This window comes from Hyla sarda, chromosome 10, assembly GCF_029499605.1.
Source record: "Hyla sarda isolate aHylSar1 chromosome 10, aHylSar1.hap1, whole genome shotgun sequence".
In the NCBI taxonomy this organism is placed as follows: Eukaryota; Metazoa; Chordata; class Amphibia; order Anura; family Hylidae; genus Hyla; species Hyla sarda.
The window spans coordinates 4793875-4814941 of NC_079198.1; the positions used below are offsets into that span (position 1 = coordinate 4793875).

Genomic DNA, 21067 nt, shown 5'->3' on the forward strand with positions numbered 1-21067 from the left:
CCTGCACTATGTATGGAGCCTGCACAGTACCACTCCCCGCACTATGTATGGAGCCTGCACAGTACCACTCCCCGCTCTGTATGTATGGAGTCTGCACAGTACCACTCCCCGCACTGTATGTATAGAGCCTGCACAGTACCACTTCCTGCACTATGTATAGAGCCTGCACAGTACCACTCCCCGCACTATGTATAGAGCCTGCACAGTACCACTTCCTGCACTATGTATGGAGCCTGCACAGTACCACTCCCTGCTCTATGTATGGAGCCTGCACAGTACCACTCCCCGCACTGTATGTATGGAGCCTGCACAGTACCACTCCCCGCACTGTATGTATAGAGCCTGCACAGTACCACTCCCCGCTCTGTATGTATGGAGCCTGCACAGTACCACTCCCAGCACTATGTATGGAGCCTGCACAGTACCACTTCCTGCACTATGTATGGAGCCTGCACAGTACCACTCCCCGCTCTATGTATGGAGCCTGCACAGTACCACTCCCCGCACTGTATGTATGGAGCCTGCACAGTACCACTCCCCGCACTGTATGTATGGAGCCTGCACAGTACCACTCCCCGCACTGTATGTATGGAGCCTGCACAGTACCACTCCCCGTTCTGTATGTATGGAGCCTGCACAGTACCACTTCCCGCACTATGTATGGAGCCTGCACAGTACCACTCCCCGCACTGTATGTATGGAGCCTGCACAGTACCACTTCCCGCACTATGTATGGAGCCTGCACAGTACCACTCCCCGCACTGTATGTATGGAGCCTGCACAGTACCACTCCCCGCTCTGTATGTATGGAGCCTGCACAGTACCACTCCCCGCTCTGTATGTATGGAGCCTGCACAGTACCACTCCCCGCACTGTATGTATGGAGCCTGCACAGTACCACTTCCCGCACTATGTATGGAGCCTGCACAGTACCACTCCCCGCACTGTATGTATGGAGCCTGCACAGTACCACTCCCCGCTCTGTATGTATGGAGCCTGCACAGTACCACTCCCCGCTCTGTATGTATGGAGTCTGCACAGTACCCACTCCCCGCTCTGTATGGAGTCTGCACAGTACTACTCCCCGTTCTGTATGTATGGAGCCTGCACAGTACCACTCCCCGCTCTTTTTGTATGGAGTCTGCACAGTACCCACTCCCCGCTCTGTATGTATGGAGCCTGCACAGTACCACTCCCCGTTCTGTATGTATGGAGTCTGCACAGTACCACTCCCCGCTCTGTATGTATGAAGCCTGCACAGTACCACTTCCCGCACTATGTATGGAGCCTGCACAGTACCACTCCCCGCTCTGTATGGAGTCTGCACAGTACTACTCCCCGCTCTGTATGTATGAAGCCTGCACAGTACCACTTCCCGCACTATGTATGGAGCCTGCACAGTACCACTCCCTGCTCTGTATGGAGCCTGCACAGTACTACTGCCCGTTCTGTATGTATGGAGCCTGCACAGTACCACTCCCCGCTCTGTATGGAGTCTGCACAGTACTACTCCCCGCTCTGTATGTATGGAGCCTGCACAGTACCACTCCCCGTTCTGTATGTATTGAGCCTGCACAGTACCACTCCCCGTTCTGTTTGTATGGAGCCTGCACAGTACCACTCCCCGTTCTGTATGTATGGAGCCTGCACAGTACTACTGCCCGTTCTGTATGTATGGAGCCTGCACAGTACCACTCCCTGCTCTGTATGGAGCCTGCACAGTACTACTCCCCGCTCTGTATGTATGGAGCCTGCACAGTACCACTCCCCGTTCTGTATGTATTGAGCCTGCACAGTACCACTCCCCGTTCTGTTTGTATGGAGCCTGCACAGTACCACTCCCCGTTCTGTATGTATGGAGCCTGCACAGTACCACTCCCCGTTCTGTTTGTATGGAGCCTGCACAGTACTACTCCTTATTTTATACGTAGATCTTTATGTATATATCCTGCAGTGACTCCAGTCTCCAAACTGGGAACATCCAGATGTTGCAAAACTACAACTCCTAGCAGTTGGCTGTCTGGGCATGCTGGGAGTTGTAGCTTTTCAACATCCAGAGGGCCGGTTTGGAAGCCACTGGTATAGTCCTGCCTCTCCCTTTATAGATCCTGCTCAGTGACCTCTTCTGAACGTGCGGAGCCCCGCTGAGTGCCACTTCTCATTCTTCAGGCAAAGCACTGTCCTATGTCATTAAAGGGGTAGTCCAGTCCTAAAAACCTATCCCCTATCCTTCGTTTCAGAGCGTGTAGGGGGAGGGGGCAGCCGCTGGAGCCCCCCGCAATCTCCCATACAGGGCCCCAGCTCGATGGCCAGAGCGCGTGTCGACCACAGAAGCAGCGGCCAATACGCCCCCTCAATACAGCGCTGCGGCTCTGCCATGTAGTAGTATTGAGGGGGAGTGTCAGCCGCAGCTTCGTGTGGTGGTCACTCATCCTTCCTGCAGGCTGCCGGGGCCCCGTACGAGAGATCGCAGGGTGTCCCAGTGGTCAGACCCCCAGTGATCTGAAACAAGTGTTTCAAGACTAGAGATTTCCTTTGCACTTGGGTCCCCTCCACTCCCCATGACAGATTGGAGCGAGTGTTTTTTTTATCTAAGAGCTGAGGAACGTGCAAAATGAGTTCCACTAAAATGAAAAAACCTGCACAAAAAGATGTGGTCTATTGCAAGTCCTTCTCCGAAAGGAGAGAGAGCCCTCCCAAAAAACCTCGCCCTTTCCCTCCGGGCCGAAAGATACCTGCAAGGTTCCATTTTCGCCAACGCTACTAAGGGACCACACCGGCTCCCAGCACCCCCCTAGGCGTTAGCCAAGGTATCTGCCCGCAGAGCTGTGAACGGTCGGTACCCTGCATGCAGGAGGACCCGGGGTGTTTGCAGGGAGGTGCAGAACCAAGTGGCCACATACCCCTCCCCTAGACCGCCAGGACGACACCCAGAGAAGCGATAGTTGGTTTTTAAAACCTAACAGTATAGTAAGGAATAAATACCGCCATACTGTTACTACATACATCAGGGGCTCTGTCCTCTCGCCACAACTCTTGTAGAATCTACCGGACAATCATCCTTGTGTCCCGACTTTTCCAGCACCCTCCCAGTCTCTTCCCCATATAATGATAAGACCCTCTTTTCAACCACACACTATAAATTATCCCCCCCCATTAATATTACCTCCCATGTGCCACCTCTCTCTGCAGCTACGTCCTCTGTTGGATACTGCATGATGTGATCTTATTGTGCAGTCCGTGCTGGGCCGACGTCAGCAGCGACATGCACCCCGGATCCCCGGGAGGATATGCTGGGGGGGGGGGTGCAGTTATTAGGACAGAAATGAACCCTGGGCTCCTGGAGATGATTAATCCTCTACCAAGTTACATTACAATTTCCTTTATAGAGCTCAAAGATCATGTGGGCAGAGCCAAGAAACCCACCGAACCGCGCAATTTACACCAAGGCTCAAACTTCACCAGAAAATAATTAACCTGGAAGGGTCACCGGGGCGCGGTGAGAAGTCAGAGACCGATTAAGTAGAAGAGTCGTTCCCCCCCCAATACACATCTGTGGTGATAAATTGTTAAGTTTGTGATGCCAGAAACATGTAGTCATGGCCCAATACACAACCCTCTATTGGTGGCCACGAGGTCAATGTTTATGCTCCTAATCTTCACCAGATCCCATATTTGTCGAACTTTGTGGACATGGCTCTTCCAGGGTTGTTGGGGGGGGGGGGGGCGTGCTGCCATATTCTGCCATTTAACTCCTTAAGCGAGCCTTTACCCTCCTCCAGGTTTATGACCCATGGCGGTTTCTCCACCCATCTGATAAGGACTATAGGATAGATTACATCCTCCTGCAACACAATGGCCGTCCCTGGTAGTCTCCTCCACCACTGGTAACATTTTATGGTCCGCCCAACCCCCAGTATTTTGCATATTGAGTTTACCCTTCCTCACTCACCCCATTTCCTCACACCTAGTCCTTCCCCCCCCCCCCCCCAACTCTCCAATAACACCCTTCTTGACCCCTTGTAGCCCAGTTTCCCCAGTGCCAGTCACTGCACTGACGCCTACCACCATGCCAGTCGCTACACTGATTGCCCATTAAGTTCCGAATACAAAATACACTCCTCATTGAGCCAGAGCTCTCCTGCACCACCCTACATCTCTTCCCCAATAATGATCTAAAACCAAAGTCTATCAATATCCGAACCTCTCACTCCAGTCTCCAAGACTTTGGGGTTTTGCATTCCAGAGAATCGTAAAGTGCTGCGGAACAGAATAATACACACCGTGACGTCACAGTCCAGGGAATAATACACACCGTGACGTCACAGTCCAGGGAATAATACACACCGTGACGTCACAGTCCAGGCAATAATACACACCGTGACGTCACAGTCCAGGGAATAATACACACCGTGACGTCACAGTCCAGGGAATACTACACACCGTGACGTCACAGTCCAGGGAATACTACACACCGTGACGTCACAGTCCAGGGAATACTACACACCGTGACGTCACAGTCCAGGGAATAATACACACCGTGACGTCACAGTCCATGGAATAATACACACCGTGACGTCACAGTCCAGGGAATAATACACACCGTGACGTCACAGTCCAGGAATAATACACACCGTGACGTCACAGTCCAGGGAATAATACACACCGTGACGTCACAGTCCAGGGAATAATACACACCGTGACGTCACAGTCCAGGGAATAATACACACCGTGACGTCACAGTCCAGGGAATAATACACACCGTGACGTCACAGTCCAGGCAATAATACACACCGTGACGTCACAGTCCAGGGAATAATACACACCGTGACGTCACAGTCCAGGGAATACTACACACCGTGACGTCACAGTCCAGGGAATACTACACACCGTGACGTCACAGTCCAGGGAATAATACACACCGTGACGTCACAGTCCAGGGAATAATACACACCGTGACGTCACAGTCCATGGAATAATACACACCGTGACGTCACAGTCCATGGAATAATACACACCGTGACGTCACAGTCCATGGAATAATACACACCGTGACGTCACAGTCCAGGGAATAATACACACCGTGACGTCACAGTCCAGGGAATAATACACACCGTGACGTCACAGTCCAGGGAATAATACACACCGTGACGTCACAGTCCATGGAATAATACACACCGTGACGTCACAGTCCAGGGAATAATACACACCGTGACGTCACAGTCCAGGGAATAATGCACACCGTGACGTCACAGTCCATGGAATAATACACACCGTGACGTCACAGGAATAATACACACCGTGACGTCACAGGAATAATACACACCGTGACGTCACAGGAATAATGTTACATTCACAGTAGGGGAAACTCCAAGGCCCTAATCCACACTCCATGCACCCCATGTCTGCTCCCCTAGTCACACCCATGTCTAAAATCCACAAACTCCACTACATCTGCACGTGTTTCCAGCAGGGCATGGTGACCCCGATAAGAGGGACCCCCTCCCCCCAGGAAGTTTCTGGGTTAACATCTTTGAGGAAGAAATCCTGTCTATTGCACAGACTGAAAGGATCAGGGGGAGAGGATGATTGGGGTGGGTGGGGGTGAGGGGCTGGGATCAGTATGGAGAGGACATATTTGCATCTTAATGGGTTGTCCTGTAACTCAAACTTCTTCCCTCCTTGAACTTTTCTTCAGCTTCTCAGCTAAAAGTTGCACAAGACTCGGAGCTCAGGAGGCAGGTAAGAGGCTCCGAACATTCACAGGAGGACAGGACTGCTGGGGTCAGGTGCCAGGGCTGGTGGGGGCTGGGCCTTACATGGGGCGCTGTGCCATACATGGGGCAAGGTGCCAGGGCTGGTGGGGCTGTGCCATATGAGATTCTGTGCCAAGGCTGCGGGCTCTTCCATATATGGGATACTGTACCATATGGGGTACTGCCAGCACTTGAAGCTGTTCTATATGGAGTGATACCAGGGCTGGAGGCTGTTATATATGTGGGGGTGATGTCATGGTTCGGGGCTGTTATATATGTGGGGGTGATGTCATGGTTCGGGGCTGTTATATATTGGGATAATGTAACAGTTGGAGGCTATTATATATGGGGTGATACCATGGTTGGAGGTTGTTCTATATAGGGGTTATGTATTTGTTGGAGGTTGTTATATATGGGTGATGCTGTGGATGAAGGCTGTTCTATATGGGGTAATACCGTGGTTGGAGGTAGTTCTATATAGGGGTTATGTATTGTAGGATGTGGTTATATGTGGGGGTGATGCCATGTTGGAGGTTGTTCTATATAGGGGTTGTTATATTTGGGGGTGATGTCATGGTTGGAGGCTGTTAGGATAACGTAACGGTTGGAGGCTATTATATATGGGGTGATACCATGGTTGGAGGTTGTTCTATATAGGGGTTATGTATTTGTTGGAGGCTGTACTATATAGGGGTTATATATTGGTTGGAGGCTGTACTATATAGGGGTTATATATTGGTTGGAGGCTGTACTATATAGGGGTTATATATTGGTTGGAGGCTGTACTATATAGGGGTTATATATTGGTTGGAGGCTGTACTATATAGGGGTTATATATTGGTTGGAGGCTGTACTATATAGGGGTTATATATTGGTTGGAGGCTGTACTATATAGGGGTTATATATTGGTTGGAGGCTGTACTATATAGGGGTTATATATTGGTTGGAGGCTGTACTATATAGGGGTTATATATTGGTTGGAGGCTGTACTATATAGGGGTTATATATTGGTTGGAGGCTGTACTATATAGGGGTTATATATTGGTTGGAGGCTGTACTATATAGGGGTTATATATTGGTTGGAGGCTGTACTATATAGGGGTTATATATTGGTTGGAGGCTGTACTATATAGGGGTTATATATTGGTTGGAGGCTGTACTATATAGGGGTTATATATTGGTTGGAGGCTGTACTATATAGGGGTTATATATTGGTTGGAGGCTGTACTATATAGGGGTTATATATTGGTTGGAGGCTGTACTATATAGGGGTTATATATTGGTTGGAGGCTGTACTATATAGGGGTTATATATTGGTTGGAGGCTGTACTATATAGGGGTTATATATTGGTTGGAGGCTGTACTATATAGGGGTTATATATTGGTTGGAGGCTGTACTATATAGGGGTTATATATTGGTTGGAGGCTGTACTATATAGGGGTTATATATTGGTTGGAGGCTGTACTATATAGGGGTTATATATTGGTTGGAGGCTGTACTATATAGGGGTTATATATTGGTTGGAGGCTGTACTATATAGGGGTTATATATTGGTTGGAGGCTGTACTATATAGGGGTTATATATTGGTTGGAGGCTGTACTATATAGGGGTTATATATTGGTTGGAGGCTGTACTATATAGGGGTTATATATTGGTTGGAGGCTGTACTATATAGGGGTTATATATTGGTTGGAGGCTGTACTATATAGGGGTTATATATTGGTTGGAGGCTGTACTATATAGGGGTTATATATTGGTTGGAGGCTGTACTATATAGGGGTTATATATTGGTTGGAGGCTGTACTATATAGGGGTTATATATTGGTTGGAGGCTGTACTATATAGGGGTTATATATTGGTTGGAGGCTGTACTATATAGGGGTTATATATTGGTTGGAGGCTGTACTATATAGGGGTTATATATTGGTTGGAGGCTGTACTATATAGGGGTTATATATTGGTTGGAGGCTATGTGGGGGTGATGCCATGGTTGGAGGTAGTTCTATATAGGGGTTATGTATTGGTTGGAGGTGATTCCATGGTTGGAGGTTGTTCTATATAGGGGTTATGTATTGTAGGTGGTTATATATGTGGGGGTGATGTCATGGTTGGAGGTTGTTATATATACGGGTTATGTATTGGTTTGAGGTAGTTCTATATAGGGGTGATGCCATGGTTGGAGGCTGTTATATTTGGGGGTGATGTCATGGTTGGAGGTTGTTCTATATAGGGGTTATGCATTGGTTGGGGGCTGTTATATATGGGGTGATGCCATGGTTGGGGGCTGTTATATATGGGGTGATGCCATGGTTGGAGGTTGTTCTATATAGGGGTTATATATTGGTTGGAGGCTGTTCTATATAGGGGTTATGCATTGGTTGGAGGCTGTTGTATATAGGGGTGATGTATTGGTTGGAGGTAGTTCTATATAGGGGTTATGTATTGGTTGGAGGTAGTTATATTTGGGGGTGATTCCATGGTTGGAGGCTGTTCTATATAGGGGTTATGTATTGGTTGGAGGTAGTTCTATATAGGGGTGATGCCATGGTTGGGGGCTGTTATATATGGGGGTGGGTGATTCCAGGGCTGAGGGGTGTGAGGGTATTTGTACAGATCTCCAGAACAGATGTAGTGTGGACAGAGGTCGCATTGTCTGATCGGAGACGAATGGTAAGTGTCAGCAGCCTGCCCCCTGCTGGAGGTGCGAGATTATAAACACGTAATACAATAGGGACGACCCCGACCCCTTAATACACTGATGTTGTGTAGTGTACACAATACTGTTCCTGTATAGACATATTAGGTGCATTATACACAGTGGGGGAGATCAAAACCTCTTCAGAGGAAACGTTGCCGAGTTGCCCATAGCAACCAATCAGATCTTTCATTTTTTTTTTAATCTCTGAAAAATGAGACGCTGATTGGTTGCTATGGGCAACTCCGCAACTTGTCCTCTGAACAGGTTGTGATAAATCTCCCCCAATGTTCCAATCGGCTTTCAAAAAAAATAAAATAAAAAAAGCCTCTGAATAATGAAAGCTGATATCTGGTTTGTTGCTATAGGAGACTGCGCCACTGTACAATGGGAAATCACATGACCGCGGCCCTGGGCGGGCGCTGTATAGACCTATAGGGAAGATCAAACCCGATCAATCTGTCCAGAGGAGAAGTGCGAGGTGCCCATAGCAACCAATCAGATCGCTTATTTTTTCGATTCCTTTTAAAAAATGAAAGTGATTGGTTGCTATGGGAACTCAGCAACTTTTCCTCTGGACGGGATTTGATAAATAATCTACATGTACAGAAATGGCAGCAACTCCTGGAGGATCAGGGGTAACGGAAATACAGGCTACTGCTCCCTGTTATCAGCCAATTCTAGGAGATGAGCAAATAGAAATATATGACTGATATCATCCAATCCTCTTATATAGAGGTTATATCAGTACTGGAGCGTTATAAGAGGAGCAGCTGATATCAGTCACATATGATGTAATATATAGAGGTTATATCAGTACTGGAGTGTTATAAGAGGAGCGGCTGATATCACATATGATGTAATATATAGAGATTATATCAGTACTGGAGCGTTATAAGAGGAGCGGCTGATATCACATATGATGTAATATATAGAGGTTATATCAGTACTGGAGCGTTATAAGAGGAGCGGCTGATATCATCACATATGATGTAATATATAGAGGTTATATCAGTACTGGAGTGTTATAAGAGGAGCGGATGATATCACATATGATGTAATATATAGAGATTATATCAGTACTGGAGCGTTATAAGAGGAGCGGCTGATATCATCACATATGATGTAATATATAGAGGTTATATCAGTACTGGAGCGTTATAAGAGGAGCGGCTGATATCAGTCACATATGATGTAATATATAGAGGTTATATCAGTACTGGAGCGTTATAAGAGGAGCGGCTGATATCATCACATATGATGTAATATATAGAGGTTATATCAGTACTGGAGCATTATAAGAGGAGCGGCTGATATCATCACATATGATGTAATATATAGAGGTTATATCAGTACTGGAGTGTTATAAGAGGAGCGGCTGATATCAGTCACATATGATGTAATATATAGAGGTTATATCAGTACTGGAGCGTTATAAGAGGAGCGGATGATATCACATATGATGTAATATATAGAGATTATATCAGTACTGGAGCGTTATAAGAGGAACGGCTGATATCATCACATATGATGTAATATATAGAGGTTATATCAGTACTGGAGTGTTATAAGAGGAGCGGCTGATATCATCACATATGATGTAATATATAGAGATTATATCAGTACTGGAGCGTTATAAGAGGAGCGGCTGATATCACATATGATGTAATATATAGAGGTTATATCAGTACTGGAGCGTTATAAGAGGAGCGGATGATATCACATATGATGTAATATATAGAGGTTATATCAGTACTGGAGCATTATAAGAGGAGCGGATGATATCACATATGATGTAATATATAGAGGTTATATCAGTACTGGAGCGTTATAAGAGGAGCGGCTGATATCATCACATATGATGTAATATATAGAGGTTCTATCAGTACTGGAGCGTTATATTACATCATATATGACTGACATCATCCACTTCTGTTATAACGCTCCAGTACTGATATAATCTCTATATATTACATCATATGTGATGATATCAGCCGCTCCTCTTATATAGAGGTTATATCAGTACTGGAGCATTATAAGAGGAGCGGCTGATATCACATATGATGTAATATATAGAGATTATATCAGTACTGGAGCGTTATAAGAGGAGCGGCTGATATCATCACATATGATGTAATATATAGAGGTTATATCAGTACTGGAGCATTATAAGAGGAGCGGATGATATCACATATGATGTAGTATATAGAGATTATATCAGTACTGGAGTGTTATAAGAGGAGCGGCTGATATCATCACATATGATGTAATATATAGAGATTATATCAGTACTGGAGCGTTATAAGAGGAGCGGCTGATCTCATCACATATGATGTAATATATAGAGGTTATATCAGTACTGGAGCGTTATAAGAGGAGCGGATGATATCATCACATATGATGTAATATATAGAGATTATATCAGTACTGGAGCGTTATAAGAGGAGCGGCTGATATCACATATGATGTAATATATAGAGGTTATATCAGTACTGGAGCATTATAAGAGGCTGATATCAGTCACATATGATGTAATATAGAGGTTAGATCAGTACTCGAGCGCTATGATGTAATATATAGAGGTTATATCTGGAGTGTTATGATGTAACGTCTCTGGAGGTCATTATGATCCAGGACTATTATATGCTCCAGAATAAGGGTCGAGCTCAATGGTTTCCATCTGGGGCACCTCTGTGGGTGAATTAGTCATGACTAGGGGGCGCCTCCTCCTTACTGGAGGGGATGTGATCGTCCTCGTCCATACACTTAGTGCTGACCTACTTGGCGTTGTGTCCGCCGCTGTGGTAGAGAGAAGATTGAGGCGTCTAGGCAGCCGAAAAACACAAAGGGCCAATCAGCTCAGCCAAAGGGGGGGGGGGGGGGGGGGGGTGCACTTCACACCGATTAACCCCTCAAATCCCAGCATGCATGTTTTCCCACACACATCTGTCATACAGCTGTCCATGTATTGTGCCAGAGGTCCAGCATGGTATACAGGAGTCGTGTTACTCATTCGTACAATACACGTAACGTGGGGCTCAAACCCGAACTACAAGGTTAAAGAGTCTGTAAACCTCCTCCTGGGGCCCGACAGAGGCTTAACTTGTAGCTTCTAGGTCAATATCTGCCACAGGGCCCCAAGGGCCAACTATAATACTGGTCTCTTACGGGCCAGAAGTGCTTTGGGGGCCCCTTAGGCACCAGGGCCCTTGTGTAACTGCTCTCTCTGCGTCCTCTATAGCTACACCCCTGGCCCCCCCCAATACACAGTCAGTACCAGGGGCCCATCCCTTGTGTATGTATAGGGCAAAGAGCCAGTCATCCCCTCCAGTGAACCCGCTGCTGTACAGGAAGGCCCCCCATTCATCCGGATGAAGCAGACTATTGTAGCGGGGGCAGTATAGAGGCCACGTGCCTAATGGTCTCCATATTCAGGTGGGGTGGGGGGTGAATAGCATGCGAGGGATGACAAACACTATCAGGAGCGATTTCACGTATGGTAAGAAGAAGATAAAGGATCATTTTGAACAGTGTTTCTCAGTGTGCCTCCAGCTGCGTCAAAACTACAACTCCCAGCATGCCCAGACAGCCAAAGGCTGTCTGGGCATGCTGGGATTTGTAGTTTTGTCACAGCTAGAGGAACACTGGTTGGGAAACACTGACTAAGAGCACAGACTGGTCGGAATTATAGTATCATGAAAACCACATTTCTCCGTGGAAATTCTAAGAAAAAAAAAAATATATATATATATATAAAAAAAACACACTTTCAATTTCATTTATTCATCTGACATCTTGTATCAATTGCGCCAGGATTGAAAAAAAAAAAAAAATTTCAAGGTATGTCTCCAAACCAGACCGAGCTGTATACAACCGTATATACCTCTGTACGGTTTTAAACTGTATACAGTTTGAAAACGGATGTCCGGTTGCATACGGTTTAATAATTTTTTTGAAAAAAAAAATATTTCAAAAAAGATACGGTTATATGTTTGTCCTTAAAGTTCTATTTGTGGGAAGAACTTTCGGCGTGCACTGCGCATGTGCAAACTGCAAAACCGTATGGTACTGTATGGATTCCATTCACCACCATTTAAAAAAAATAAAATAAAAAACATGGGTTGTATCCGGTTTTTTCAACAGACATAAAACTGTAGTAGACTATGGTGGTGCGTACGGGAAAAAAAAAATATATATATATAAAACCGTAAATGATGCAAAACGTACACAACCGGGTGTCCCCTCACCTGTACACTGACTACAGAAGGGTTAAGTCGGATTGGCGCTCTCTCACCTATATATTTATTTATCACAGTCCTGGAAACCACCACAATCCGTTGATGGCGACCGCCTCCACGTGCCAAAACTTTATACACAGTTTCCATTGTTTTACTTGTTTATTAGAAAATACGGAACTGGGTGTAGAGGGAGGAGTCCTGCGCCCCTTATCGAGTGATACTGTCCGATTAGCTGTGTATCTAATCCTGTGTGGTACTGTCTGGTGATCTGTGTAACTAATCCCATCGCATGATACTGTACCATTAGCTGTGTATCTAATCCTAATGTGTGGTACTGTTTGGTGATCTGTGTAACTAATCCCATTGCGTGATACTGTACGATTACCTGTGTATCTAATCCTAATGTGGTACTGTCTGGTAATCTGTGTAACTAATCCCATCGCATGATACTGTACCATTAGCTGTGTATCTAATCCTAATGTGGTACTGTCTGGTAATCTGTGTAACTAATCCCATCGCATGATACTGTACCATTAGCTGTGTATCTAATCCTAATGTGTGGTACTGTCTGGTGATCTGTGTAACTAATCCTATCGAGTGATACTGTACCATTAGCTGTGTATCTAATCCTGTGTGGTACTGTCTGGTGATGTGTATCTAATCCCATTGCGTGATACTGTACGATTAGCTGTGTATCTAATCCTAATGTGTGGTACTGTATGGTGATCGGTGTAACTAATCCTATTGAGTGATACTGTCTGATTAGCTGTGTATCTAATCCTAATGTGGTACTGTCTGGTGACCTGTGTAACTAATCCTATTGAGTGATACTGTCCGACTAGCTGTGTATCTAATCCTAATGTGTGGTACCGTCTATTGAGATGGGGTTTCTAAGCCCATCATGTGCAATACAGTCCAATTAGGATTAGATACTCTGCTAATCGGACAGTATCATGCAATTGGTGATCTGTGTAACTAATTCTATCACGTGATACTGTCCGATTAGCCGTGTATCTAATCCTAATATGTGTAGTACTGTCTAGTGAACTGTAACTAATCCTATTGCGCGATACTGTCCATTTAGCCGTGTATCTAATCCTAATATGTGTAGTACTGTCTGGTGAACTGTGTACCTAATCCTATCGTGTGATACTGTCCGATTAGCCGTGTATCTAATCCTAATATGTGTGGTACAGTCTGCTGAGATGGTGTTTCTAAGCCCATCATGTGTGATACCGCTTTACATGTGACCATTCCCTATCCCATTCTCCAGTGACCTGGGTGTCCAGCAGGGGGCTCTGTATGACCCCGGAGACCCCTGTAGTTGCCCCAGGAGGGGGCGTCACTGCTCCCATGGTAATCCTCAGGAATTATCTTATCAGGGTCATAGTAAATCCGGGAATCTGCTGAGACGGCTCCACGGCTGGCGGCTCAGTCTCCTGGCACCTGGTGCCCACTACACTTCCCTAGGGGTCTATAAGGGGCAGAGTGAGGAGGCCTGTGCCCCCCCCCCCCCCAATCATGGCAATGAGCAACGAGACCCACATACTCCTCACCACCGTCATCTGCTCCATCGTGGCTTTTATCGTCCTCACATGTCTCTGCTACTTCACCTGCAGACTGGCGGGGTAAGTACCAAGCAGAGGGGGCACCTAGGGCAGATCTATACACAACCTGCCCCACACATAGCCCATTAGTACTAGAGCAGCATTTACAGGGCACCGTGACCTCAGACCGGCAAAAAAAAAAAAAAAATTCCTATCACACCAATTTCCCCAACCAGTGTGCCTCCAGCTGCTGCAAATCTACAACTCCCAGCATGTCCGGACAGCCGAAGGCTGTCCGGACATGCTGGGAGTTGTAGATTTGCCTCATTTTTGGATTCTCACTTCTGTAATGGACGGACCGCTATTTCTAATTCTTGTTTCAGGACACTGGCTCAGAGCTAGACTTTCTGCCCAGAGCGCACACACAGAACTTTACTACCCTTAGTTGTCTGGTCATTACAGGACAGCACCTGGGAGTTGTAGTCTTGCAACAGCTGGAGGCACCCTGGTTGGGAAAAAAAAACTGACTTAGAACATCTGGTCCTTGGAAGGGTCTTAAGATTAGATAAACAACATCCAGCAGATTCCATAGTGTCATTATTTAAAAATACAGAAGCCGCATGCCAAAAAATGCGTTAAACAATGGCCGTGCGATGTTTACTGGTTTATCAGCTTACTGGTTTATCAGCACCATCAAGCTGCCAATGGGGAACACACAGGGGCATTGTTTCAACTGCATGTTGGAAATTATCCCTTCCCGACTCAATAGGAATTAAGAGGGTAAGTAGTAGCCAAGTGTTGGTAATCAAATGCCCTTTATTAATAAACCACCACCAGGCTGTTGCAGCGCGGAAGCAGATGTATGATCATGCAATGTCTAGGGAACTGTTTTATTTTTTTATTTTTTTTTATATTTTATTTTAATTCTTAATTTTTTATTTATAGTTATTGTTACTATTCCCTGAAATGTAACACCATACAATTCAAATAATTACTTATTCTCGTGACTTAAAATCCTGCCTACTAGGTACACAGTCTCCGCTTTCTGACCTTTTGTCTCCTTTCTGTGCCAGGTTTTATTTTCACCCGTTTATTTGCAGGAGCAGAATCTGCTGTTTTTATGTATAAATCTGGACGGTAAATGAAGAGTTTGGGGGTTTCTCTGTTTGGTCAACTATTTACAAGAATAAACTTACTACCTCATATACAACTTCTTATACTAGACTATATAGAATACTGTATACCTGCTATAATACTGCTCCTATATACAAGGATATAACTACTATAATTCTGCCCCTATATACAAGAATATAACTACTATAATACTGCCCCCTATATACAAGAATATAACTACTATAATACTGCCCCCTATATACAAGAATATAACTACTATAATACTGCCCCTATATACAAGAATATAACTACTATAATACTGTCCCCTATATACAAGAATATAACTACTATAATACTGCTCCTATATACAAGAATATAACTACTATAATACTGCTCCTATATACAAGAATATAACTACTATAATACTGCTCCTATATACAAGAATATAACTACTATAATACTGCTCCTACATACAAGAATATAACTACTATAATACTGCTCCTACATACAAGAATATAACTACTATAATACTGCTCCTATATACAAGAATATAACTACTATAATACTGCCTCCTATATACAAGGATATAACTACTATAATTATGCTCCTATATAAAAGAACATTACTATAATACTGCTCCTATACACAAGAATATACCTACTATAATACTGCCCCTATATACAGGAATATACCTACTATAATACTGCCCCTATATACAGGAATATACCTACTATAATACTGCCCCTATATACAGGAATATACCTACTATAATACTGCTCCTATATACAAGAATATAACTACTATAATACTGCTCCTATATACAAGAATATATCTACTATAATACTGCTCCTATATACAAGAATATATCTACTATAATACTGCTCCTACGTACAAGAATATAACTCCTATAATACTGCTCCTACGTACAAGAATATAACTACTATAATACTGCTCCTACATACAAGAATATAACTACTATAATACTGCTCCTATATACAAGAATATAACTACTATAATACTGTCTCCTATATACAAGAATATAACTACTATAATACTGCCTCCTATATACAAGAATATAACTACTATAATACCGCTCCTATATACAAGAATATAACTACTATAATACCGCTCCTACATACAAGAATATAACTACTATAATACTGCTCCTATATACAAGAATATAACTACTATAATACTGCTCCTACATACAATATAACTACTATAATACTGCTCCTACATACAATATAACTACTATAATACTGCTCCTATATACAAGAATATAACTACTATAATACTGTCTCCTATATACAAGAATATAACTACTATAATACTGCCTGCTATATACAAGAATATAACTACTATAATACCGCTCCTATATACAAGAATATAACTACTATAATGCTGCTCCTATATACAAGAATATAACTACTATAATACTGCTCCTATATACAAGAATATAACTACTATAATACTGCTCCTATATACAAGAATATAACTACTATAATACTGCTCCTATATACAAGAATATAACTACTATAATATTGCTTCTATATACAAGAATAGAACTACTATAATATTGCTTCTATATACAAGAATATAACTACTATAATGCTGCTCCTATATACAAGAATATAACTACTATAATACTGCTCCTATATACAAGAATATAACTAATATAATACTGCCTCCTTTATACAAGAATATAACTACTATAATACTGCTCCTATATACAAGAATATAACTACTATAATACTGCTCCTATATACAAGAATATAACTACTATAATACTGCTCCTATATACAAGAATATAACTACTATAATACTGCTCCTATATACAAGAATATAACTACTATAATACTGCTCCTATATACAAGAATATAACTACTATAATACTGCTCCTATATACAAGAATATAACTACTATAATACTGCTCCTATATACAAGAATATAACTACTATAATACTGCTCCTATATACAAGAATATAACTACTATAATACTGCTCCTATATACAAGAATATAACTACTATAATACTGCTCCTATATACAAGAATATAACTACTATAATACTGCCTCTATATACAGGAATATAACTACTATAATACTGCTCCTATATACAAGAATATAACTACTATAATACTGCTCCTATATACAAGAATATAACTACTATAATACTGCCTCTATATACAGGAATATGACTACTATAATACTGCCTCCTATATACAAGAATATAACTACTATAATATTGCCTCCTATATACAAGAATATAACTACTATAATACTGCTCCTATATACAAGAATATAACTACTATAATACTGCTCCTATATACAAGAATATAACTACTATAATACTGCCTCTATATACAGGAATATGACTACTATAATACTGCCTCCTATATACAAGAATATAACTACTATAATATTGCCTCCTATATACAAGAATATAACTACTATAATACTGCTCCTATATACAAGAATATAACTACTATAATACTGCTCCTATATACAAGAATATAACTACTATAATACTGCCTCTATATACAGGAATATAACTACTATAATACTGCTCCTATATACAAGAATATAACTACTATAATACTGCTCCTATATACAAGAATATAACTACTATAATACTGCCTCTATATACAAGAATATAACTAATATAATACTGCTCCTATATACAAGAATATAACTACTATAATACTGCTCCTATATACAAGAATATAACTACTATAATACTGCTCCTATATACAAGAATATAACTACTATAATACTGCTCCTATATACAAGAATATAACTACTATAATACTGCTCCTATATACAAGAATACAACTACTATAATACTGCTCTATATACAAGAATATAACTACTATAATAGCTGCTCCTATATACAAGAATATAACTACTATAATACTGCTCCTATATACAAGAATATAACTACTATAATACTGCCTCCTTTATACAAGAATATAACTACTATAATACTGCTCCTATATACAAGAATATAACTTACTATAATACTGCTCCTATATACAAGAATATAACTACTATAATACTGCTCCTATATACAAGAATATATATACTATAATACTGCTCCTATATACAAGAATATAACTACTATAATACTGCCTCCTTTATACAAGAATATAACTACTATAATACTGCTCCTATATACAAGAATATAACTACTATAATACTGCTCCTATATACAAGAATATAACTACTATAATACTGCTCCTATATACAAGAATATAACTACTATAATACTGCTCCTATATACAAGAATATAACTACTATAATACTGCTCCTATATACAAGAATATAACTACTATAATACTGCTCCTATATACAAGAATATAACTACTATAATACTGCTCCTATATACAAGAATATAACTACTATAATACTGCTCCTATATACAAGAATATAACTACTATAATACTGCCTCTATATACAGGAATATAACTACTATAATACTGCTCCTATATACAAGAATATAACTACTATAATACTGCTCCTATATACAAGAATATAACTACTATAATACTGCCTCTATATACAGGAATATGACTACTATAATACTGCCTCCTATATACAAGAATATAACTACTATAATATTGCCTCCTATATACAAGAATATAACTACTATAATACTGCTCCTATATACAAGAATATAACTACTATAATACTGCTCCTATATACAAGAATATAACTACTATAATACTGCCTCTATATACAGGAATATGACTACTATAATACTGCCTCCTATATACAAGAATATATATACTATAATATTGCCTCCTATATACAAGAATATAACTACTATAATACTGCTCCTATATACAAGAATATAACTACTATAATACTGCTCCTATATACAAGAATATAACTACTATAATACTGCCTCTATATACAGGAATATAACTACTATAATACTGCTCCTATATACAAGAATATAACTACTATAATACTGCTCCTATATACAAGAATATAACTACTATAATACTGCCTCTATATACAGGAATATGACTACTATAATACTGCCTCCTATATACAAGAATATAACTACTATAATATTGCCTCCTATATACAAGAATATAACTACTATAATACTGCTCCTATATACAAGAATATAACTACTATAATACTGCTCCTATATACAAGAATATAACTACTATAATACTGCCTCTATATACAGGAATATGACTACTATAATACTGCCTCCTATATACAAGAATATATATACTATAATATTGCCTCCTATATACAAGAATATAACTACTATAATACTGCTCCTATATACAAGAATATAACTACTATAATACTGCTCCTATATACAAGAATATAACTACTATAATACTGCTCCTATATACAAGAATATAACTACTATAATACTGCCTCCTATATACAAGAATATATCTACTATAATACTGCTCCTATATACAAGAATATAACTACTATAATACTGCTCCTATATACAAGAATATAACTACTATAATACTGCCTCCTATATACAAGAATATAACTACTATAATACTGCCTCTATATACAGGAATATAACTACTATAATACTGCCCCCTGTGGACAGGGCAGTTCAGTACACGTCTGGGGTAGTGTCTTGCTCTATAATGTCCTCTGTGTGGCGGTGTTGCCTCCTCCCGACCTTTCGTCTCCCTCTTGTGCCAGGATATTTTGGGCTGTTTGTTTGCCCCTGGCAGGGATGGGTATTGGCTCCTTTTATCCTGATGGATGCGTCTGCTCAGTAATTGGGGGTTCCGGGGTTTCTCTATTTGCTCTGGTGGTTCAGGGGCCGCACAACCTGCAGTTAATGTGAATATCTGGGAATATTTAGGAGGGGCGAATGTTCTATTTAGGATTCTAACCCCCAGCGGACGGTCCGGCTGAGCTCATTCTCTCCTCTGATCACAGGGCTGCACACAAGGTGTTGGAGTTCTTCTGACTGTGGATACTGAGGGGCGCACAGGATGGACCTGAGGTGGTGGGCACTGCTGCTGGTCATCAAGACGACCATGGGTCAGACCTTCCCAGGTAAGAGGGAAGCCGTGAGCTACTCTGCACTTATCCTCCAGTCACCTCCAGAGCTGCGCTCACTATTCTATTACATCATGTCTTATCCTCCAGTCACCTCCAGAGCTGCACTCGCTGTTCTATTACACCATGTCTTATCCTCCAGTCACCTCCAGAGCTGCGCTCACTATTCTATTACATCATGTCTTATCCTCCAGTCACCTCCAGAGCTGCACTCACTGTTCTATTACATCATGTCTTATCCTCCAGTCTCCTCCAGAGCTGCACTCACTATTCTATTATATCATGTCTTATCCTCCAGTCACCTCCAGAGCTGCACTCATTCTATTACATCATGTCTTATCCTCCAGTCACCTCCAGAGCTGCACTCACTATTCTGCTGTTACATCATGTCTTATCCTTATTCTCCAGTCACCTCCAGAGCTGCACTCACTATTCTGCTGTTACATCATGTCTTATCCTTATTCTCCAGTCAACTTCAGAGCTGCACTCCATAGTCTATTACATCAGGTCTTATCCTCCAGAGCTGCACTCACTATTCTGCCGTTACAGCATGTCTTCTCTGGTGACCTCCAGAGCTGCACTCCCTATACTATTACATCATGTATTATCCTCCAGTCACCTCTAGAGCTGCACTTTTCTGCAGTTACATCACGTCTTATCCTTATT

The 21067-nt window shown here is 42.0% G+C and overlaps 2 protein-coding genes across 2 annotated transcripts in view; one reads left to right on the forward strand and one right to left on the reverse strand.

The window, feature by feature from the left end:
* ECE1 (endothelin converting enzyme 1) overlaps positions 1 to 21067 on the reverse strand; it is a 60218-nt gene that overhangs the window by 23732 nt on the left and 15419 nt on the right.
* The window catches only part of LOC130293920 (alkaline phosphatase-like), a 27498-nt gene continuing 12065 nt past the window's right edge, over positions 5635 to 21067 (forward strand). Inside the window, 2 exon segments of the mRNA XM_056543200.1 lie at positions 5635 to 5742; positions 20279 to 20398. Coding sequence (XP_056399175.1) covers positions 20335 to 20398 — 64 coding nt within the window. The 5' untranslated portion in view covers positions 5635 to 5742; positions 20279 to 20334.